The sequence below is a fragment of the Entelurus aequoreus genome, linkage group LG19 (assembly GCF_033978785.1).
Source record: "Entelurus aequoreus isolate RoL-2023_Sb linkage group LG19, RoL_Eaeq_v1.1, whole genome shotgun sequence".
Taxonomy (NCBI): domain Eukaryota; kingdom Metazoa; phylum Chordata; class Actinopteri; order Syngnathiformes; family Syngnathidae; genus Entelurus; species Entelurus aequoreus.
This window is the reverse complement of record NC_084749.1, coordinates 9,804,583-9,830,733: the sequence shown is the minus strand read 5'-3', so window position 1 is coordinate 9,830,733 and position 26,151 is coordinate 9,804,583. Positions and strand designations below refer to the sequence as shown.

Below are 26,151 nucleotides of genomic sequence, written 5' to 3'. Positions count from 1 at the left end.
TGTTTGTCCTCATTACTCCTCTTTGTCGCCAGCATCCTTCAATTTGTGACACTGATATATATCACGCACACGCACACACACACACACTCAGCAGTTTCACGTCAAACTGTAATTGTCCCTCACATACAGTATTGTGCCTTCATTAGGGGGCCCCATGAAGATCATGGAAGGCAGTAAATGTCCCACTGACACCAAACACCTCAGGAGGAAATAGCTGCAATCACATCAACACAACATCAAGAACTCTCAGCAGGCTGCAAGTCAATGATGGTGTGTAATATGAGATGTGACATGTATGCAGCACTCAGTCATTGGACACTCCACTGACTAAATGTGGGATCGTACACTATATTGCCAAAAGTATTTGGCCCCCTGCCTTGACTCGCATGGGAAGGGGCCCGCTCCAAACTGTTCCCACAAGGTTGGGAGCATCGAATTGTCCAAAATGTTTTGGTATCCTGGAGCATTCAAAGCTCCTTTCACTGGAACTAAGGGGCCAAGCCCAACTCCTGAATAACAACCCCGCTCCATAATTCCTCCTCCACCAAATTTCACACTCGGCACAATGCAGTCCGTTCTCCTGGCAACCTCCATACCCAGACTGGTCCATCAGATTGCCAGATGGAAAAGTGTGCCTCATCACTCCAGAGAAGGCATCTCCACTGCTCTAGAGTCCAGTAGCGACGTGCTTTACATCACTGCATCCCACGCTTTGCATTGGACTTGATGATGTGGGGCTTAGATGCAGCTGATCGGCCATGGAAACCCATTCCATGAAGCTCTCTGCGTAATGTACGTGGGCTAATTGGAAGGTCACATGAAGTCTGGAGCTCTGTAGCAACTGACTGGGCAGAAAGTCTTTGCACTATGCTGACCTCTCTGTCAGTTTACGTGGCCTACCACTTGGTGGCTGAGTTGCTGTTGTTCCCAAACTATTCCATTTTCTTATAATAAAGCCAACAGTTGACTGGAATATTTAAGAGTGAGGACATTTCACGACTGGATTTGTTGCACATGTGGCATTAGGGATGATACTCGAAACCGGTTTTCCCAGTTGTTCGATAAGAAAAGAACAGAGTCCTCGGACTCGAATCCCTTTTTAAGAACCGGTACCCGTTATCGAGACCACTATAGTAAAGAAAAAGAGTTGGTTCATTATCCGAATCCCTCGGAACGAATCCCGTCCCGACCAGAAATGCTCCGCATGACATCACAAGAAATGGCGTCACGTAGCTCAGTCATTAGGCGCAGATAGCGAAAGCAGGAAAAAAATGGACGGCAAAAAGCGCTCCAAGGTGTAATAAAGTTCAAAACAAAAGGTATAATCCAATGAATAACTTTACTGAGAGATTTGAGCAGACGACAAACACATGACGAACACTTTTACGACCAACCGGAAACATAGCAACCAGGCTAGCAACGCACCTCCTTTACGGCAGCTGTCGCTAGGTTTTTAAAGCAACCGCAGCACATACATATATGACATCTCCCTTTTTTAACTTTTGTTTTTCTTTCCTTGTAAACAAAACAAAATCACACTGTATATGTGTTGTCAGTCTAATTATAAATAATGCAGACGAGGCGTGTTGGCTGAGTTCTTGACGTTTTCTTTCACAGCGTGCTCTTAACCTCATTCTTACCTGACGACATGCAACAACACTTTTCGGGGCTACCGCGCATGCTCGTCACTCCTGTTGCATGCTGGGTAGTGTAGTTGTTATATTCCTAGCTCATAACATCACATCTTTCCCCCTATAAAGAAATAATGTTAACTCAATAAAGTGTATTTCTTTTTTTAGCTTTAACTTTTCATTTTTTAGCATTGTAACCACATTTGCAAAGAACTTTTCTCTTCATAGAAGTTTCTTTCAATAAAGAAATAAAGTGCAAAAATGTCAAAGCATCATAACAAACAGTTATGTCAAATAGCAGCAGAAGTGCACTTTTTGGAGAGCTGTATTATTTCCAGTTTTGTGCCCAAGGGACTGATTTTATTTAACACTATATTATTATTTATACACTTATAGTGATCACAGAGACAGGTTGTTTTTGTGTTACTGTATATATTTGTTTTTCTGAAAAATCCCACTTAATATACTTTGGGTAACAACAGTCAATATTTATTTATTTTATTTTTTTAAGGGGGTAACAGTCAATATTTATTTATTTATTAGATTCAATTGTTTCCTTATATAATAAAAGTGAGCTTTTGTTAAACCAATTATTGTGTGTTTTTTTCCATATACAACAACCTATCTGGACTCGATAAGAGAATCGATAAGGAATCAGTTCGATAAGAGGATTCGATAATAGGCTCGAACTCGATAATTTCTTATCAAACATCATCCCTATGTGGCATCCTATGACATTTCCACGCTGGAAATCACTGAAAGCGGCCCATTCTTTCACAAATGTTTGTAGAAACAGTCTCCATGCCTAAGTGCTTGATTTTATACACCTGTGGCCAGGCCAAGTGATTAGGACACCTGATTCCGATCATTTGGATGGGTGGCCAAATACTTTTGGCAACATAGTGTATGTGCTGACATCAGCAGAACACATGACACATTTCATCGCTTCAAAAGTAATTTCTATCTGTGGAGGGGGGCGTGGCCTGCGGTCCTGCAGCGGAACGGGGTGTGCCAGGACCGGCCTCGAAGTCAGCGACAGGTGCGTGGATGGCCCAGGTGGGCCTTGTCATCTAATCACCTGTCGCCCTGTATAAGCAGCAGTCGGGTGGAGAGAGGGGTTGGAGCTGGCGTGAGAGCGAGAGCGTGCCTGTCAGAGACAAACAGACAATTGCTAGAAAGCAACCTGAGGACATTATTTCAACGTAAAACTGTATTGTAACCCTGAAACGGGCTCTCATGGCAATGCTTGGTGGTCTGGAGGACCCACGGGAGGGCAACCTCCACACTATCATTTTTAAAATAATATCCACAAAGTTCAGTGAGCAGGTGGTGTTGACTTTTTATGTTGATTGCATTTTCTTTTTTGTTTTGCACCATGACTAAGGAAGGTTGTTTGCGTTTGGTCATACTGTTAAGAGCCCAATTAAAGGTCATTGACCCGCATTACTCACATACATGTCATGGACCTGAGGTACTCACACTTGATGGCGACACTATTGGAAGCATCAAAGCCAGTCTTTTGTTAAAATGAATGCAATCTTCCCTGGTAAGATTCCTTATTAAAACTCATGACGTTTCGTGCGGCCAAATGGAAGACGTCAGCGGGCCGAAGTTTGGACACCACTGCCTACAAGCTTTGGTTGTGGTCAAAGAAGATAAAAGCTTTACACATACATATACCGTATTTCCCAGACTACAGGGCACATCGGTTTATTAGCCACACCCACAAAATTAAGTAGAAAAAAATATTTTCCATATATTAGCCGCACTGGACGATAAGTCGCAGATATATATGTTGGGAAATTAGTTATTTACACATAAATGTTTATACCTTTATTGTTTCCAAACAGTGTCTGTAACACGGCAGTAAAACGGCTGATCAACCAAAACAGAAGTCATGGTCATGGACCCACTGGCTGCGCAAGCTAGCTCTCCAATCAGCTAAACAGACTCAATAACTCCACGGTGACGTTTTGGTGAATTTACTGAGGAATTTGTAAAACTTAAACAATACAAAAAGAATATAAGTTAATAATACTAACACAGACACTTGTAAACCTGTTAACATATTCGCTAATGCTAACGACGCCAGTTTGTGTACATCACGATAGCACGTAAAAAAATGCATGAAAACACTCCTACAGACCTCACACATTGTTTTAGTTATATTGTAAAACTTGCTAACGTTGCTTGGAGTGAATCCCTTCGAGTAGAAACGCTATGGAAAGGTAGAAGACCTGTTTTTGATTGATTGATTAAGACTTTTATTAGTAGGTTGCACAGTGAAGTACATATTCCGTACAATTGACCACTAAATGGTAACACCCGAATAAGTTTTTCAACTTGTTTAAGTCGGGGTCCACTTAAATTGATTCATGATACAGATATATACGATCATATATACTATCATCATAATACAGTCATCACACAAGATAATCACAATGAATTATTTACATTATTTACAATCAGGGGTGTGGAGGGGGGGGGGGGGGGGGGGTAGGATATGGACATCAAGTAGTGTAGATAGAGAGAGAGAGAGAGAGAGAGAGAGAGAGAGAGAGAGAGAGAGAGAGAGAGAGAGAGAGAGATCAGAAGGCATAAGAAAAAGAATCTGCATTTGATTGTTTACATTTGATTGTTAGCAATCCGGGGAGGGTGTTAGTTTAGGGTTGTAGCTGCCTGGAGGTGAACTTTTAGTGCGGTTTTGAAGGAGGATAGAGATGCCCTTTCTTTTATACCTGTTGGGAGTGCATTCCACATTGATGTGGCATAGAAAGAGAATGAGTTAAGACCTTTGTTAGTTCGGAATCTGGGTTTAACGTGGTTAGTGGAGCTCCCCCTGGTGTTGTGGTTATGGCGGTCATTTACGTTAAGGAAGTAGTTTGACATGTACTTCGGTATCAGGGAGGTGTAGCGGATTTTATAGACTAGGCTCAGTGCAAGTTGTTTAACTCTGTCCTCCACCTTGAGCCAGCCCACTTTAGAGAAGTGGGTAGGAGTGAGGTGGGATCTGGGGTGGAGGTCTAGAAGTAACCTGACTAGCTTGTTCTGAGATGTTTGGAGTTTAGATTTGAGGGTTTTGGAGGTGCTAGGGTACCAGGAGGTGCATGCGTAATCGAAAAAGGGTTGAACGAGAGTTCCCGCCAGAATCCTCAAGGTGCTTTTGTTGACCAGAGAGGAGATTCTGTAGAGAAATCTCGTTCGTTGGTTAACCTTTTTGATTACCTTGGTTGCCATTTTATCACAGGAAAGGTTAGCCTCTGGAATGGAAACTAGGTAGGTGACCTCATCTTTCCTGGTGATAACAATGTCACCCACTTTTATGGTGAAGTCACTGACTTTCTTGAGGTTGATGTGGGACCCAAACAGGATGGATTTTGTTTTACCCAAGTGTATGGATACCTATGTGGGGGGGCGTGGCCTGCGGACCTGCAGCGAAGCGGGGTGTGTCAGGATCGGCAAATTGTGGACGTCTTGCTCCTCCGGGTTCTCTGGACCACCAATGACGGACATGACAGCCGTGTTCATCTTTGCGAACAATGATTTATTTTGCAATAAGTTGTGCTTTTCAGCCATGTTAAAGTTTCTCTCGCTCGTTCTCCACCATCAACAACCTCCTCTCCTTCCCGACTGCTGCCTTTAATGCCTGGTTCACACCAACGGCGCTTGCCGCGCTTTAAAGCGGCGAGCAAAGCGCCGTCATTTCTGTCAATTTTTCCACGAATATCCCGATCTCCGAAGTAATGTTATGCTTTGATACGCTCTGATACGAATTAGTTGCCGCTTTGTTACCGTTCCTCACGATTTGATGCCGCTTTGATACGCTTTAAATCACGCTTTGATACGTTTTATTACGCTTTATTGAACTTTATTACGCTTTGATGCGATCCTGACGCTTTAAATCAGGCTCTGACACGATTATCAAGCTCTGTTGTGCATTGTTACAACAAAAATAAGAAAATAATGTGAAAAACTCAGTATACTAAGTTTTCCCCACATTTTTTAGATTTATCTATTTATTTGATTTCTCTTTTTGTTTTATTATATACAGGATAAAACACATAATGTAATAAAAAAGAGAAATATGATAAACAAATAAGTAAAAAAAAATGTGAAAAACTCAGTATACTGTTTTCCACACATTTTTTATATTCATTTATTTTTTCAATTTCTCTTTTTTTTCGTTATATTATGTTTTATATCTTCATTTCTTTTATGTCACTAGTCAATATCACAGTCACTTCCTATTGCGCTTTGAACCAAGATCTGTTAAGCTTTCCTACGCTTTGAGTCAAGCTTTGCTGAGCTTTGTCAGGCTTTGTCACGCTTTGATACGCTCTCGGCGCTTTATTCCATTCCTGACAGAGCGCAGAATTTTTTGAAACCGTTTAAAAATTTTTGGCGAACTTGCCGCATGTCCCGCTTCACTACAAGCTTTCCCACGATCCATTAGGACCCTCACGCTTTAATCAGGCTTTGTTACGCTTTAACGCCGCTTTGCATGCCGCTTTAAAGCGCCGTCAAAGCGCCGTTGGTGTGAACCTAGCATAACAGAGCGACAGGTGATCAGACAGACACTCACAGCTGTGTCATCTACGCACCTGTCACTAATCTCGAAGCCGATCCTGACACACCCGCTTCGCTGCAGGTCCGCAGGCCACGCCCCCCCACAACCTACTTCCGGTTGAAAGGAATAAATGGAAGGACACTGCAGTGAGCGATTTCATCCAAAAGATGGCACCATAGCACAAACAATAACACACCCTATCAGTGTGTTCGCTTGATTATTATTCAAAATTTTTTTAAACTATTTGCATTATGACCGAAGAAAAATCCATTAATCAGCCGCACCGTGGGGTTCAAAACGTATACAATCAGCCGTGTTCCAGTCTGGAATGGACTGTAGGTGTGTATGTGTACCTGCTTTGTGTGCAGTAAAAGCCATCTGGCAGCGTGATGGTGTATATGATCCAAAAAGTGCTGATGCGGAAGAAAACATTTTTTCCAGGCGCTACATCAGAGAGCGGGGGGGATAATAACGCCGCGTGCGTGCCTCTTCACCTCCTGCGCTGGCTGGCGGCGCCGCAGCCAGGGAGAGGTCAGGAACAACAGATGGAGCGTGATGGCGGGGACGGGAAGATATATATTTATATATATATTTATACACGCAGCACAGGGTGTACATTACTGAGGTTGTCGGGATAAATCACGGTCAAGCGCTGCATTCTCTGCACAGACACAAACTTTACACCTCAAAGTCACTTCCAAAGATGGAGTTCTACTGGCTGGACTCGCGTCGACATAAGCGGCTGGCAACATAACCAAAACTCGCCGAGTGTGGCCACACCTGCGGCACACCTGACTAAATAACAAGTTTAATTACTAGAATCAAATGACAGCAGTCATTTCCATGACAGTATTTTCTAATATAAGTGTGTTGGCCCACTTACAATGACAATAACAACAATTATTACTTTTCATGAGCTGTGTACTTGTATTAGTAATAGTGTGGGTGCTTTGGAAATAATGTGTACCCCTTTCATATATCGTTTAGTTCCCATGAAAACCTTCGCATGTTGCACAATGAGATGTAAGCAGGGGATCATGTGTACATTCCTGTAACTTTCTGTTTGTAAAATATATATTTTTATTAGTTTACATCATTTCATGATTAATATTTATAAATTACGATTCTTAATAAGTGGCAGTAGAATAAGCACACATGTGATTGGTGAATCATAGTGTAACCACCCAGAATGACACATTATGTGTGGTGTTGGAGTTGTCCGACTTTTTGTGTGGCTGTAAACGCATCACTGGCTAGGTGCCTTATGTGCATGTGTTGGCGCAAGTGAGAAAGAGCTAGTGGCAAATGCAACTTAGTACAAAATACACCATAGTACAAATGCAAGACAGTTCAAATAGAACATAGTACAAATGCAACATAGTACAAATGCAACATAGTACGCATGCAACATAGTACAAATACAACACAGTACAAATACAACATAGTACAAATACAACAACCAGCTTTGGGAATAATGTGTACCCCTTTCAGATATCACATTTAGTTCCCATTAAAACATTAACATGTTGCACAATGAGATGTAAGCATCAATCACTCAATGTTTATTTATATAGCCCTAAATCACACGTGTCTCAAAGGGCTGCACAAGCCAGAACGACATCCTCAGTCCAGAGCCCACATAAGGGCAAGGAAAAACTCACAACCCAGTGGGATGTCAATGTGAATGACTATGAGAAACCTTGGAGAGGACCGCAGATGTGGGTGACCCCCACCCCTCTAGGGGAGACCGGATGCAATGGACGTCGAGTGGGTCTAGCATAATATTGTGAAAGTCCAGTCCATAGTGGATCTAACATAATAGTGACAGTCCAGTCCATAGTGGGGCCAGCAGGGGACCATCCCGAGCGGAGACGGGTCAGCAGCGCAGAGATGTCCCCAACTGATGCACAGGCGAGCGGTCCACCCCGGGTCCCGACTCTCGACTCTGGACAGCCAGCACTTCATCCATGGCCACCGGACCTGTGCCCCAAACCCCTCAACAAGGGAGAGGGAGGCATACTTGCCAACCCTCCCGATTTTTCCGGGGGACTCACGAATTTCAGTGCCCCTCCTGAAAATCTCCCGGAGCAACTAATCTCCCGATTTTCTCCAGATTTTCACCCAGACAACAATATTAAGGGCATGCCGTGAAGGCACTGCCTTTAGCGTCCTCTACAACCTGTCGTCACATCCACTTTTTCACCATTTTTCATGCCGGCCCAGTCACATGTTGTATGCGGCTTCTTCAGACACACGTAAGTGACTGCAAGACATACTTGATCAACAGCCATACAGGTCACACTGAGGGTTGTCGTATAAACAACTTTAACACTGTTACAAATATGCACCACACTGTGAACCCACACCAAACAAGAATGACAAACATATTTCGGGAGAACATCCGCACCGTAACACAACATAAACACAACAGAACAAATACCCAGAATCCCTTGCAGCCCTAACTCTTCCGGGCTACAAAATACACCACCGCTACCACCAACCCCCCACCCCCCACCCCCACCTCCAACCCCGCCCACCTCAACTCCGCCCCCCACCCCCCTTAATAAATTACAGTAGAATAAGCACACATGTGATTGGTCAATCATAGTGTAACCACCTGGAATGACACATTATGTGTGGTGTTGGAGTTTTTCTGACTTTTTGTGTGGCTGTAAATGCATCACTGGCTGAGTGCAATTGCACAGGTGTGCACCTTAGAAGGAACGTTGCTTGGGACTTTGGCCAGAAACATAAATAAGTTTTATTAAGATTTTTGTTACGTTAGTGACGTGCAATACCGCCAATTTTCTTTCCTATCAGAGTTTGAGTAAAATTCCCGCTGGTATGTTTGCTAAAATGTAAAAAGTTGTCACTTTGTGCCCGTTATAATGCTGTAAACAGTGTATGCTGACCTTTATAAATACTTTTAGTTACCATGCAACTTTTCAATTCCAATATGAAAATTATATTGGAGTTGAGTATTGGCCAATACGGATATTGATCCAATACGATATCACTCATGCAGACTTCTATCATTTCCAACATTACGCACAATTCAATTTGCCTCCAATTATTGGGGTGATGATTTGATTCGGAATCAATTAAACTTGATTCAAACAGATTTTCGCAAATAATTTTGATATATACAGTAAATGATAATAAAACCTTTTCAAAACAGGCTGCTGACATCGCAATAAATAAGAATTCTGAGAAATCATAATTTTGATCAAGTGAAAAGAGTCAAACAGAACAATTGTAGGAATAAAAAAACACTGACCTGTTTATTATTAACCGTCGGGAATGGACTTATGCTGTCTTTAAGTTGAAGTGGGGTGGTGATTGTTTCGTGGCCACAATAATTCACAAAGTTGAGTTCAAGATGCAGTAAGTTGAGTGATACGGACACGTTTGTTACTGCATACTTTCTAACACGCTTCTGCCTTGGAGACTTTGTATGTGTAAGTAATGTGCAACTATACTTGTTTGTATTGACACATTTCACCTTTTATTGCTCAATGATTATTACCTATGTTTAGCCTGTGTGCTATTGTGTGCTTAGCTGTTGTGTAGCTGCTAGTCTGTTTACCTTTTGTAAACGACTAAATAGAAAAAAAAATAAAAAAGGTGCTTATTGGAGGACATTTAGTTGTTAACTAGCTGTCCAAGTAGAGTTTAGATGCAAGTCAATACAATTGTTTTGCTGATATCGTTTGATAGCCGATGTCAGTATCAGAGTGCTACTTGCTTTTCAGTAATATCGCTGGTATAAGTGATAGTGTGTTTTTGGTGTAATGTTTATGCAGTCAGAAACATTTCCCCAGGTGGGGATGAATACAGCATCTATATTTATAGCCACATAAACATTAGTTATGGAAATGACCGTTTTAGGACTCAGACTTAGTGCCGGGGACAACAACGTGTTGGACACAAAGAAGACGGTGGACTGATGAAATGGTGGACATGTGCGGGGGACAACAACAACGTGTTGGACACAATCAGCTTGTGTAAGTAAATCTCCATCCATCTGTCACCGCGTGTAAAAAAGGGAAGTGGACCTGCCAGGGACAAAGATTTCAGCTCTTGTGATGAAATAATCTCTTTGCTGTTGGATAATCTTGCATCCTTGTTGGGGGCAAGTCAGGTTATTGTCAACATCACCACCACATGGCAGTCACATCACTGAGCTTCACTGCAGGGGACTACAGCAAGGGGTCCCAAACTGTCTGACTTAGGGGCCACATACATACACACACACACACACACACACACACACACACACACACACACACACACACACACACACACACACACACACACACACACACACACACACACACACACACACACACACACACACACACAAACATAGCCAGCCTGTTTAGCTGCCAATGGAACTGGTGCTTTACAGAGAGTAAATGGGACAATGAAAAAGGAGGATTACCTCCAAATTCTTCAGGACAACCTAAAATCATCAGCCCGGAGGTTGGGTCTTGGGCGCAGTTGGGTGTTCCAACAGGACAATGACCCCAAACACGTCCAAAGTGGTAAAGGAATGGCTAAATCAGGCTAGAATTAATGTTTTAGAATGGCCTTCCCAAAGTCCTGGATTAAACATGTGGACAATGCTGAAGAAACAAGTCCATGTCAGAAAACCAACTCATTTAGCTGAACTGCACCAATTTTGTCAAGAGGAGTGGTCAAAAATTCAAGCAGAAGCTTGTGGATGGCTACCAAAAGTGCCTTATTGCAGTGGAACTTGCCAAGGGACATGTAAGCAAATATTAACATTGCTTACATTGCAGATTTGGTCACATTTTCAGTACACCCATAATAAATTCATAAAAGAACCAAACTTCATGAATGTTTTTTGTGACCAACAAGTATGTGCTCCAATCACTCTATCACAAAAAAATGAGAGTTGTAGAAAGTATTGGAAACTCAAGACAGCCATGACATTATGTTCTTTACAAGTGTATGTAAACTTTTGATCGTGACTGTATACATCTATCTATCTATATCTATATATATATATATATATATATATATATATATATATATGTATATATATATATATATATATATATATACATATATAAACACATTTACACACACACATGTACATATATATATATATATATATATATATATATATATATATATATACACCGCTGGAAAAAATTAATACTTTTTTATATATATATATATATATATATATATATATATATATATATATATATATATATATATATATATATATATATATATATATATAATGTAGTCAATGTAGTCGTCAGATACCAGAGTAGTCGTCAGATACTACTTCCTGTCAATGTAGTCGTCAGATACTACTTCCTGTCAATGTAGTCGTCAGATACCAGAGTAGTCGTCAGATACTACATCCTGTCAATGTAGTCGTCAGATACCAGAGTAGTCGTCACATACTACTTCCTGTCAATGTAGCCGTCAGAAACCAGAGTAGTCGTCAGATACCAGAGGAGTCGTCAGATACTACTTCCTGTCAATGTAGTCGTCAGATACCAGAGTAGTCGTCAGATACTACTTTCTGTCAATGTAGCCGTCAGATACCAGAGTTGTCGTCAGATACCAGAGGAGTCGTCAGATACTACTTCCTGTCAATGTAGTCGTCAGATAACAGAGTAGTCGTCAGATACTACTTCCTGTCAATGTAGTCGTCAGATACTACTTCCGGTCAATGTAGTCGTCAGATACCAGAGTAGTCGTCAAATACTACTTTCTGTCAATGTAGTTGCCAGATACCAGAGTAGTCGTCAGATACCAGAGTAGTTGTCAGATACTACTTCCTGTCAATGTAGTCGTCAGATACCAGTGTACTCGTCACACACTACTTCCTGTCAATGTAGTCGTCAGATACCACTGTACTCGTCACATACTACTTCCTGTCAATGTAGCCGTCAGATACCAGAGTAGTCGTCAGATACTACATCTTGTCAATGTAGTCGTCACATACTACTTTCTGTCAATGTAGTCATCAGATACCAGAGTAGTCGTCACATACTACTTCCTGTTAACGCTATCACCTAGCATATGTTGGTGTGTTCACAGCGTCTTCAGACCGGTAAGTTTGAATTAAAGCACGTTTTATTACGTTGCACACGTAGCATTTAGTACAATGTTAGCTAGCTGCGGGTTACAAACAACGTACAGTGTTTGGGGGGAAAAGCAAAACCCTTATCAAAGATCAATAACTGGGAATACTTTAAATCCACTGTATATTTCCGACTTGAATACATTTACTTTGAAACTAATTCCTCCATGAGACACCACACAGTGACAAGTCCTGTAGACTTACCTGTGGACGGTCTTCTCTTTCTGAAGTCAGAAGTTTTGCACTCACCCAAAAGTTGGTTTGTCCGTGAGCCTTTACCGACTTGGCATTCCAAAAGGTATGGCCTGTGTAAAAACCGACTCTGTTGACGACCGAGACACAGCTTGCTCAGATCTCGTCTATTGGACGTCCTCACGGATCCACCAATTTTAGCCCCAACAATGCATTGCCATACCACGGGCCCTTGTATTTCTACATACCTGCGTCTGAGACAGACAAAATCCTACAGTTCATACTTGACTTACTGCAGAACAACATGACTTCTTCCTTTAGAAGGTTGTGTTTTTTTGTGTGTTGACTCAATACTTCAAATCCTGTCATGACGTAGACTAAGTGTCCTAGAACTGTTTGAGTGTATCTGGCTGGATAATGGTTTTTACCATCGTCATGTTCCTTTCTGAGGTTGCCAATATCACACACAGCCTTAAAACCGCCAATACTAAATCCATAACCTGCCATCATAGGAGTGTTAAATACTGCGACTGCCTGACCACGGTCTTAAGTCAACACATTGTCTGGTGACTCTTCCCATCGCCATGGTCTTGTGGATGTGTCGTTACTGTAGAGCAGGGGTCACCAACCTTTTTGAAACCAAGAGCTACTTCTTGGGTACTGATTAATGCGAAGGGCTACCAGTTTGATACACACTTAAATAAATTGCCAGAAATAGCCAATTTGTTAAAAAGTTACCTTTAACTCTATGTTATTATTAATAATTAATGATATTTAAACTTAATTGAAAGGTTTAAAAGAGGAGAAAACACGAAAAAAATGACAATTAAATTTTGAAACATAGTTCATCTTCAATTTCGACTCTTTAAAATTCAAAATTCAAACGAAAAAAAGAAGAGAAAAACTTAAAAAAATAATTTATGGAACATCATTAGTAATTTTTCCTGATTAAGATTAATTTTAGAATTTTGATGACATCTTTTAAATAGGTTAAAATCCAATCTACACTTTGTTAGAATATATAACAAATTGGACCAAGCTATATTTCTAACAAAGACAAATCATTATTTCTTCTAGATTTTCCAGAACCAAAATTTTAAAAGAAATTCAAACGAGTTTGAAATAAGATGTAATTTGATTCTACAGATTTTCTAGATTTGCCAGAATAATTTTTTTGAATTTTAATCATAATAAGTTTGAAGAAATATTTCACAAATATTCTCCGTCGAAAAAACAGAAGCTAAAATGAAGAATTAAATTAAAATGTATTTATTATTCTTTACACACACACATTTTTTTTTACTTTAACATTGATTTAAATTGTCAGGAAAGAAGAGGAAGGAATTTAAAAGGTAAAAAGGTAAATGTGTTTAAAAATCCTAAAATAATTTTTAAGGTTGTATTTTTTCTCTAAAATTGTCTTTCTGGAAGTTATAAGAAGCAAAGTAAAAAAAATAATGAATTAATTTAAACAAGTGAAGACCAAGTCTTTAAAAATATTTTCTTGGACGTTTTAATTCTATTTGAGTTTTGTCTCTCTTAGAATTAAAAATGAGACCAGCTTGCTAGTAAATAAATGCAATTTAAAAAAATAGAGGCAGCTCACTGGTATTTGAGCTATTTTTAGAACAGGTCAGCGGGCGACTCATCTGGTCCTTAAGGGCGACCTGGTACCCGCGGGCACCGCGTTGGTGACCCCTGCTGTAGAGACATGGTGTGTCCATCATCATAAGATAAAGCCTGGCTGGGTTGTCCAACTGTCCTGACCCAAGTCGTTTCACTGTTGTAGGGCAAAGACGCTAGGGCTGCAGATAAGACTGTTGCCATGGTCCTGAAGGAGATACCCAGTAAGGCGTCGTCAGAAGGGAAACCCCTCCTCACGGTGACTACCAAGGTGGGCACAGCCGTTTCAGAACATCCCCACTAACTCCTGTGTTGCTTGTGCAGACAAACAATAGCTTCTCATGCTGGAATATTGCTAGTACCATATTTTCTGGACTATAAAGCGCACCGGTATATAAGCCACACCCACTGAATTTTAGAATATTTTTTTTTTTATATATATAAGCCGCACCATTGTGTAAGTCGCAGATATATATGTTGTAAATGAATTATTTACAAATAAATATTCTGTAAATATTTATTTACATACCTTAATTGTTTCCAAACGGTGTCTGTAACACGGCAGTAAAACGGCTGAGTAAACAAAACAGAAGTCATGGTCATGGACCCACTAGCTGAAACATTGAATATGTTCTTGTTACAATATATAGTTATATCTGGCAGCTCATACTGATACTTAAATTCTGTTGTTGTTGCTCACTGATCTTAAATACTTGACACTTTCAAACACTTCTCAATAAAGTAGTCAATGATATTGGTTCAGTTTCTTATTTGTTATCATGCTATCCGATAAGTATCACGAATCATGGAAATGCTCAGGTATCAACAACAGAAATTCAGGTATGGTGATTGGTGACAACCCCAATGTTTGTTTTTAGGACGTGACCAGCAGGGGGCCATGCATTGCAAATGTCATTATTGTCTTTATTTCAACCAAATATCTTAGGGTACATTAAACATATGTTTATTATTGTCCTTAAATAAAATAGTGAACATAGAAGACAACTTGTCTTTTAGTAGTAAGTAAACAAACAAAGACTCCTAATTAGTCTGCTGACGTATGCAGTAACATATTGTGTCATTTATCATTCTATTATTTTGTCAACATTATGAGGGACAAACTGTAAAAATTGATTATTATTATACTTGTTCATTTACTGTTAATATCTGCTTATTTCCTGTTTTAACATGTTTTATCTACACTTCTGTTCAAATGTAATTGTTAGAATAATTGTAAGTTATCACCAAAAACTTTGTGTTGAAATGAGTTCCAGGCAAGAAGACAAAAGCTGTCTTTGAAACCTACCAAGAGTAAAGCTCGTAAAACTCCACTGTGTAAGGGGGGGGGGGAAGCAAGATGAAGGTGTTCCCGTTTTCTTTCATGTATGGTAATCAACAGAAAGATATTGTTCTAACCCAAGGACTTCAAAGCGGAGAGATGACAGGATCTGCCCAATTTCCAGACGACCTCTTTTTGAAGTATTTTACAAACTCTTTTTGAACTATTTTATGGAACTCTTTTCGAACTATTTTACGAACTCTTTTTGAACTGACCTTTCCTGTGAATTGTTTACGACCTTTTCTGTGAACTTTTTGCGACCTTTGTCCTTTGGAAACAGAGGTGGCCAAAATAAAAGAAGGAGGCATGCAATCTTTGGGCAGAGCGTGCTGGAGACTATACAAGAGTAAAGTGTGTCCAGGCGTGTCTCCTCAGTTGAGTCCAAATTGAATTCTGTCTCTGTTTAATTCTTTGCCTCTTGTCTTGTTTAATAGATGTCATCAGTGTTTGAACCTGACAGTAATAATCACTTATTCTTCTCTCGTTTGATACTTTACATTAGTTTTGGATGATACCACACATTTAGGTATCGATCCGATACCAAGTAGTTACAGGATCATACATTGGTCATATTCAAAGTCCTCATGTGTCCAGGGACGTATTTACTGAGTTTATAAACGATTAAAAAAAGAAATAAGATTTTATGATAATAAAAAAACATCGATGTAATCATTGTAGTATTGACTATATATGGCTCTTGTATTCGGTATCGTTACAGTGGATGTCTGTGTAGATCCACCCATTTGTTTACATTCAGGGGCGCTAGCATGCTGTTAGCGGTGAGCTATTGTATCCTCCTACGGTATGTAGTGAAGCATGTTTAGCTATTCCTCGTCCTCCAGTGATAATGATACCTGTAAGAAACTCACTTTATTCATCGCCATGGAGGCCAGGATTAGTGATTTAGAAGTAGTTTAAACATGTATGTTAGCTAGCACAAGCTAAGGGCCTCTTACAGAGCGGCGCTTCAGTGTTTCTATCTTCAACTTCATTGTTTATTTTTCAGCAAAAATGTGTCTATTCTTCCTTTTCTAGCTCCACACCGTTTCTGCTTGTAAGTGTTTTGTGCGTGTGCGTTGCCGAATATGCGCGTCTGCTCGTTTTACCAGCAAAGAAACCACGTTTTGGGGGGAAAAGAAACAATTACCGGTATTTTTCAGAAGCAATATAGTACTATTTTTAATTCATTAGTACAGCGGTACTTTATTAGTAGTGGAATACTGTACAACCCTACTCATCAAAACACACACACACACACACACACACACACACACACACACACACACACACACACACTGACTGGAACTATTCGTTGCTTCATCCCTTAATTGCTTTCAAAAAGTGTGTGTGTGTGTGTGTGTGTGTGTGTGTGTGTGTGTGTGTGTGTGTGTGTGTGTGTGTGTGTGTGTGTGCGTGTGTTCTTGTATTTCTACCCTTCTTGAGACATGAACAAGGAAAAGTATCTTCCATATGAGGAGGTGTGAACAAGTGATGACATAAATCATGGTCCCAATAACATTGCATCTAATAGACAATGTCTCATTTTGTGAAATCTATCAAAATGAGGGTGTTCCCAAAAAGAAGGGATTTTTCAATGTGACTGTGTGTCAGTTTTAAAAGTGCTCCCCCTCTGGCCAACATATGAAATAACAAGTGTGTGTAAGAAATTGAAATGCGCCCCCTTTGGCCAAAATTAATTCAAAAAAATATATATAAATATGTATATAGAGACATACTGTAATAACTTGAAGTAAATAATGAAGATTAAAAACCAATTACAAACAAAAAAATATAATTAACTAAAAGCAGACTTTTTCTCACAATGTGTCGACTTTTTTCTTATACAATTGGGAACTATTTCTCATATTCTTTCTGTTTCTGTAATGTTGCAATATTTTCTCGTAAAATTATTACTTTTTTATGTAAAATTTGTACTTTTTAATGCAAAATGGCGACATTTGTCGTATAAAATTCTGACTTTTATCTCAATATTGCCAATTTTTTTGTTCTTCTTGTAAAATAGTGACGTTTTTTGAGTAAAATTATCAATCAATCAATCAATGTTTATTTAAATCACAAGTGTCTCAAAGGGCTGCACAAGCCACAACGTCATCCTCGGTTCAGATCCCACATCAGGGCAAGGAAAAACTCAACCCAGTGGGATTACAATGATGACTTGTCATAATTTTGCCAAGTAAAATACCGATTATTATTCAAATAATGCCAAAATTTTAAAGTTTTCTTATAAAATTGTGACTTTTGTCGAGTAAAGTTACGACTCTTTTCATAAAATTGACAACATTTTAAGCTTTTCTTGTGAAATTGTGACTGTTATTGAGTAACATTCCAACCTTTGTCATAATATTGCACAAATGTTCAGTTTTTCTTGTGAAATTTTGACTCGCGTTGAGTAAAATGACGACTTGTATTATAATACTGCCAAAATTCTAAGTTTTTCTTGTGAAATTGTGACCTTTTTCTGGTGAAATTCCAACTCATCTTTCACAACAAGCTTTTTCATATTTGCACAGTATGTATATATTATTAATGTTGTACAAATCTTTATATATCTAGAAAGGGTGGTCCTAAAGAGGTAGGCATTTATCGGAGGTCTCAAGAAGGTAAGAAATACAAGAATGTGTGTGTGTGTGTGTGTGTGTGTGTGTGTGTGTGTGTGTGTGTGTGTGTGTGTGTGTGTGTGTGTGTGTGTGTGTGCGTGTGTGTGTGTGTGTGTGTGTGTGCGTGTGTGTTGCTTTGTGCCAACTTGTATTTCTGTCCATAACGGGAAGCATGTTGTATATTAAATTGGTTTCCTAATGCAATGTTTCATTTGATAAGCTGCTTTGATGGTCCACATTAAGGAGAGAGACCACGCAGCACTTCTGCCAACAGACGACTGCTCGTTAACGACAAGGAAATGTCATCTTTCAGGAGGAGCTTGGTGGGTTTATATGTGCAAGTATAGATCATCATGCACAACACTGTTATTATTTAGTATATATGGATTATGTACAGGAGGGAAAGGACTCATACGTTCCTGTGTGGGTCTCCCGTGAGAGGAAGAGGGGTGGGGGGTGGGGGGTTAATCATTTTGCAATGCTGTCTGCTGAAAATGATGGAAAGTGCACCTTGTGTTGACATGTTTAAAAGCCAGTTAGAAAGACATTTAAGTGTGCATTCAATTTCCCTTTATAGATTATTTTTACTATCATATTTATTATTTCCTTTTGCAATGTTTGTTGTGACTAAACTAGTTTGTATTCTAAGATATGCAACACCCTACTGCCCCCTGGCGGCAACAGTGAATAGTGCGCCCCACCCATTCGTCACCTTTCATGTGTCAGGTAAACCGTGACAAAATAAATCCCCTTCCGACTGTACCCAAGTCAAAGTGTTTTGCATATACAACATATGTATTATTTAGATATATATTATGTGACTCTTACAACAACTCACCGTTACATTTGGTTCCCAGTCAACAATTCTCTTTTATTTGGTAGATGGTTTGAGTTTATTTGGAACATGCATCGAGTCACAATACATCACGAATTCCCACTTTCTTATTGCAACATAAAAAGGAGGAAGAAGCAGAGCTTATTAAATCCTACCCCTTTTCCATTTGATGCCAACTACTAACACGTTTAATCCACTTCCTGTTCCCAGTTCGTGTAACTCCATGAGTAATACATCACTCTCTATAGTGCGAACAATACGGTATGTTATGCTAAAATAAACAAACTAAATTAATAATTAATACGTTTTTTTTACCTAAAATCACTGAAATTAAAGTGCAAATGAAAATACAGTTTCACCACTTTAGTCTTAATGTTTGCGCTTCAGAAACTTTTCCTTTTGTCTGGCATCACTAAATTGGCCCTAGTGTGTGAATGTGACAATGTCTGTCTATCTGTGTTGGCCCTGTGATGAGGTGGCGACTTGTCCAGGGCGTACCCCGCCTTCCGCCCGATTGTAGCTGAGATAGGCTCCAGCGCCCCCCGCGACCCCGAAGGGAATAAGCGGTAGAAAATGGACGGATGGATGGATGGATGTTTAATTTTGTCATTACTGCCACAAGTGGTGTAAAAGTGTATGTTCCGCTGAGACCACAGCTGGGAAACGGATAATTTTTGGCGGCCGTAAAGGCGGCGCTCGCGGCCCAACAAGACCGAGTCTCGTTATGTTCTAAGCCAGGGATGTCCAAACCTTTTGATTTGGGGGCCGCATTGGGCTATAAAACATTTTGGTCGAGGGCCGAAAGCCGACTGAATGTAAAGTATAATCTATAAACTATCTTCTCTTTGGCAGCTTACTCACAGATGACCATGCTAATTTACGCTCTTGTGTCAGACACTTATTTCGATTTGATGTTTAATTTTTAATTTAATTTATTTATTTATTTTTTAAATTTTGGAATGGTACTTTATATATATATATATATATATATATATATATATATATATATATATATATATATATATATATATATATATATATATATATATATATATATATATATACACTACCGTTCAAAAGTTTGGGGTCACCCAAACAATTTTGTGGAATAGCCTTCATTTCTAAGAACAAGAATAGACTGTCGAGTTTCAGATGAAAGTTCTCTTTTTCCGGCCATTTTGAGCGTTTAATTGTGAGCGTCACAAATGTGATGCTCCAGAAACTCAATATGCTCAAATGAAGGTCAGTTTTGTAGCTTCAGTAACGAGCTAAACTGTTTTCAGATGTGTGAACATGATTGCACAAGGGTTTTCTAATCATCAATTAGCCTTCTGAGCCAATGAGCAAACACATTGTACCATTAGAACACTGGAGTGATAGTTGCTGCAAATGGGCCTCTATACACCTATGTAGATATTGCACCAAAAACCAGACATTTGCAGCTAGAATAGTCATTTACCACATTAGCAATGTATAGAGTGTATTTCTTTAAAGTTAAGATAGTATATATGATAGTATATATCTGTATCATGAATCAATTTAAGTGGACCCCGACTTAAACAAGTTGAAAAACTTATTCGGGTGTTACCATTTAGTGGTCAATTGTACGGAATATGTACTTCATCGTGCAACCTACTAATAAAAGTCTCAATCAATCAATCAATCAATCAATCAATCAAAGACTAGTTTAAAGTTATCTTCATTGAAAAGTACAGTGCTTTTCCTTCAAAAATAAGGACATTTCAATGTGACCCCAAACTTTTGAACGGTAGTGTATATATATTTTTTATATATATATATATATATATATATATATATATATATATATATATATATATATATATATATATATATATATATATATATATATATATATATATATATATATTATATGTTTATATTTTTTATATATATATATATAGCCTATGTGTGTATATGTATATTATAATAATATAATAGCTATATAATTAATATAATTGGATATTAACCTTGTTTACTTCCGTGACAACCTCCTTAAAGTTTTGTAATCAATCAGAAATATCAAGCAGCTGAAATGGGTCAAACATGGATCAGTATGAAGAGTGTAATTTTGATTTTCTTATGGTGATTGGACGTTCAGTGACCATGTCTTTTGACTTTTTGTGTTGATTGGATTTTTTTTTTTTTTTTTTTCACCATGAATAGGGAAGGTTGTTTGCATTGGGTCATAAAAATGCATACATGACAAATGGTCACCGACCAGGAAAAACACGTGTTCTCCACTAGATAGTGACAAAATAGCGGCGTCCATAATGTTATGCAAAGATTCCTTACTAAACTCATGACCTATCGCGGGCCAATTTGAAGACGTCGTAGTTTGGACACCCCTGTTCTACACAGTGGTTGGTTTCAATTTCCATGTTGAGCGATGTTCACCAGCCAGTCCGAGGGTCATGGAAAGACTTCACTACATTGTCCTTGTTCCATCCAAACAGTTTTAGCAGCGAGCGTGTGTGCAGACGGCAGCAGCTGTTCCAGGGCAGACAGCATCGTATGTCCCATTAATCATTTATCTCCGAACCGGTGGTAGCAAGAAAAACCAATTAGATTGTTTGTATTTCCAGTCAGCTGGCTGATGCAAGAGAAGCCCAACGCTGCACTTCTTAAAAACTGTCCCACACACACAGAGCAGACGTAAATGTTGGGTAAACCAGCAAAAAAACTACAGAGGTTGAAGGAGTTGGTGTCCTGCCTGATATCACTTAGCTAGTGACGGAGGCCAGGTGACAAGTGGCGGTCCTCACATGTCAGGTCCGGTCAAATGTGTGTGTGTGTCGCACATTTACTGCGCGGATCTCTTAGAGGTGACAAGTGGCGGTCCTCATATGTCAGGTCCGGTCAAATGTGTGTGTGTGTCGCACATTTACTGCACGGATCTCTTAGAGGTGACAAGTGGCGGTCCTCACATGTCAGGTCCGGTCAAATGTGTGTGTGTGTCGCACATTACTGCGCGGATCTCTTAGATGTGACAAGTGGCGGTCCTCATATGTCAGGTCCGGTCAAATGTGTGTGTGTGTCGCACATTTACTGCACGGATCTCTTAGAGGTGACAAGTGGCGGTCCTCATATGTCAGGTCCGGTCAAATGTGTGTGTGTGTCGCACATTTACTGCACGGATCTCTTAGAGGTGACAAGTGGCGGTCCTCATATGTCAGGTCCGGTCAAATGTGTGTGTGTGTCGCACATTTACTGCGCAGATCTCTTAGATGTGACAAGTGGCGGTCCTCATATGTCAGGTCCGGTCAAATGTGTGTGTGTGTCGCACATTTACTGCACGGATCTCTTAGAGGTGACAAGTGGCGGTCCTCACATGTCAGGTCCGGTCAAATCTGTGTGTGTGTCGCACATTTACTGCGCGGATCTCTTAGATGTGACAAGTGGCGGTCCTCACATGTCAGGTCCGGTCAAATGTGTGTCGCACATTACTGCGCAGATCTCTTAGATGTGACAAGTGGCGGTCCTCATATGTCAGGTCCGGTCAAATGTGTGTGTGTGTCGCACATTACTGCGCGGATCTCTTAGATGTGACAAGTGGCGGTCCTCACATGTCAGGTCCGGTCAAATGTGTGTCGCACATTACTGCGCGGATCTCTTAGATGTGACAAGTGGCGGTCCTCATATGTCAGGTCCGGTCAAATGTGTGTGTGTCGCACATTTACTGCACAGATCTCTTAGATGTGACAAGTGGCGGTCCTCATATGTCAGGTCCGGTCAAATGTGTGTCGCACATTACTGCGCGGATCTCTTAGATGTGACAAGTGGCGGTCCTCATATGTCAGGTCCGGTCAAATGTGTGTCGCACATTACTGCGCGGATCTCTTAGATGTGACAAGTGGCGGTCCTCATATGTCAGGTCCGGTCAAATGTGTGTGTGTCGCACATTTACTGCACGGATCTCTTAGATGTGACAAGTGGCGGTCCTCATATGTCAGGTCCGGTCAAATGTGTGTGTGTGTCGCACATTACTGCGCGGATCTCTTAGATGTGACAAGTGGCGGTCCTCATATGTCAGGTCCGGTCAAATCTGTGTGTGTGTCGCACATTACTGCGCGGATCTCTTAGATGTGACAAGTGGCGGTCCTCATATGTCAGGTCCGGTCAAATGTGTGTCGCACATTACTGCGCAGATCTCTTAGATGTGACAAGTGGTGGTCCTCATATGTCAGGTCCGGTCAAATGTGTGTGTGTCGCACATTTACTGCGCGGATCTCTTAGAGGTGACCAGTGGCGGTCCTCACATGTCAGGACCGGTCAAATCTGTGTGTGTGTCGCACATTTACTGCGCGGATCTCTTAGAGGTGACCAGTGGCGGTCCTCACATGTCAGGACCGGTCAAATCTGTGTGTGTGTCGCACATTTACTGCGCGGATCTCTTCAGCATACTTGTGTATTATTTTCTCACGCCCGCCCTAAACTGAAATACAATTGTGAACCTAATAATATGTATTAGTTTATGCGTACAAACCATTCTAGGAGTTGCTGCCATCTGGCTGAAGACTTGTGTATTGTTTTCTCACGCCCCCCTTTAGAAACATATTTTATCACTCCTCCGTCAATTTAAATACAATTGTGAACCTAATAATATTTCTTTATTTATCTGTACAAACCACTCTGAGTTGCTGCCACCTAGCTGAAGACTTGTGTATTGTTTTCTCACGCCCCCTTTAGGAACATATTGTTATCACTCCTCCCTAAACTGAAATACAATTGTGAACCAAATAATATGTACTTATTTATCCGTACAAAGCACTCTATGAGTTGCTGCCACCTAGCTGAAGACTTGCGTATTGTTTTATCACGCACCCCTTTAGGAACATATTTTTTTATCACTCCTACCTAAACTGAAATACAATTGAAAACCTAATATTTATTTATTTATCCATACAAACCACCTAGCTGAAGACGTGTTTATTGTTTTCTCACGACCCCCTTTGGAGCATAATTATTTCACATACCCCCCTAAACTGAAATACAATGGAGAACGTAACAATATTTATTTCTCCATACAAACCACTCTATGATTTGCTGCCAACTAGCTGAAGACTTGTGTATTGTTTTCTCACTCCCCCCTACCCAGAAACATATTTTTTCATGCCCCCCGCTAAACTGGTATATAATAGAGAACATAATAATATTTAATTCACCAATCCAAACAAACCACTCTATGAGTTGCTGCCACCTAGCTGAAGACTTCTGTATTGTTTTCTCACGCCCCCCTTAGGGAATAAAAATATTCACGCCCCCCTAAACTGAAATACAATTGAGAACATAATAATATTTTTTCATGTATCCATACAAACCACTATGAGTTGCTGCCACCTAGCTGAAGACTTGTGTATTGTTTTCTCACGCCCTTCCTTGGGGGGAAAATGTCACGCCCCCCCCACCCCCACCCCCCACCCCCCACCCCTAAACTGAACTGGTTGAATAATTAAATATGCCGCGTAAAAAGGTCAGCACAGCAGGTGTCGGAGTGGCCAGCAGAGCAAAGGCATTTCCATGTTGAGTAAACATCTGATAATTAGTTCTCATGCTGGCTTTGTTTCCGTGAAATAGAAAAGCTAGCTTGCAGCTAAAGGACACATCTTGTACAAGGAGTCACAAGACCAGTATTCGCTACCCCGAGGGTGTCCAAAGTCAACCCATAGCGGCCCGCGGCACAATCGTTAGCATTCCAATATTAGCATGCCAGCTTTTTGGCTAATTTCACAGTGTCAAATACTTTGTTATTTGACGAATGATACCTGTTAGCATGCTAATATTAGTATGCTAGCTTTTGTTTTGCTAATTTTGTTGGTATACACCTCTGTCATATTTTGGTACTCGATGCAACTTTAGCAAGCTAGCATTTTAAACACATTTTCCAGGTACACACCTCGGAATAATATATTTTGGTACTTGTTCTGCATGTTACAGTTAGCATTTTCACATGCTAACATTGGCGTGCTGGCTTTTTTTTTTTAGCTAATATAGCAGGTACACCTCAGTGCAATATTTTGGTATTTCACTAATGCTACCTGTAAACAGTGTTGGGTTAGTTACTGAAAACCAGTAACTAGTTACAGTTACTAGTTACTTTATTTCAAAAGTAACTCAGTTACTAACTCAGTTACTTACACCAAAAAGTAATGCGTTACTGTGAAAAGTAACTATTTAGTTACTTCTTCTTTTTTCTTCCTTTTTTTAAAAAAAGCTCAGATTAATGCCCTTTTAGCCTTCATTTCAGTACTGTTATTGCACTGGAGAATAATACAATGTGTTGATCAACTTGACATGCATTTGCATCACTGAACTCTGCTAAGCAATGTGGTCTACATACAACACACCAAGACAAATATATGTTTCAAAGGGCCAATTTATTTCAGGCCAGAACAAATTGACAAAAGTATTTGAAATAGCTGCAACATAACACACATAAGTAACAAACAGCATAATAACAACATAGCTGTAAACCTGGCTTCACCTAAGGAGGGCACACGTGACATACACAAAGCCTAACCAGGCAGATTTGAATTGTTGTTTTGGGCAGTAGACGGGATCTTTGATCCAAGACACAACTTACATTTAACTAAAATGTTCCTTTCTTTGTGCTCGACAAAAGAAAAGAAGTGAGAATATCTCATACTTGCCAACCCTCCCGAATTTCAGTGCCTCTCCCCGGGACAACCATTCTCCCGAATTTCTCCCGATTTCCAGCCGGACTTAAGGCAGTCCCCCTCCAGGTCCGTGCGGACCTGAGTGAGGACAGCCTGTCGTCACGTCCGCTTGGCCAACCAAAAAGTAACCACAGAACACTATATCGTGTATCGTGTTCTGTGGTTACTTTTTGGTTGGCCAACGGTTTACCTTGTATTGCGCACACCCCCACCTCCCCTCCCCACACCGACACCCACACCCAGACGCACACAGAGCGCACCTCCGGCTTGTGACACAAGAGATTCAGAAGGACGACACTGCAGCGCTCCAATAAAACACACTCAGATCTTCTGTTTCTAGCCGATGCTACATAAAAAATAACGTAAAATAACGCAGTAACACATCATGTAGTAACGGTAACTGAGTTACTGAATATAAAAAAATAACGCTTTAGAGTACTAGTTACCGCCGAAACTAACGGCGTTAGTTACTTTGTAACGCGTTAGTCCCAACACTGCCTGTAAACATGGTATTGTTAACATGT

General features: G+C 40.1%; 1 protein-coding gene across 2 annotated transcripts in view; it reads left to right on the top strand.

Moving 5' to 3' along the window:
- Positions 1-26,151, top strand: part of pex5la (peroxisomal biogenesis factor 5-like a) — a 153,021-nt gene that overhangs the window by 45,488 nt on the left and 81,382 nt on the right. For both annotated transcript variants that reach the window (XM_062027845.1, XM_062027844.1), the window contains exon 2: positions 14,307-14,411. In XM_062027845.1, coding sequence (XP_061883829.1) covers positions 14,307-14,411 — 105 coding nt within the window. The remainder of the gene's footprint in view (positions 1-14,306; positions 14,412-26,151) is intronic.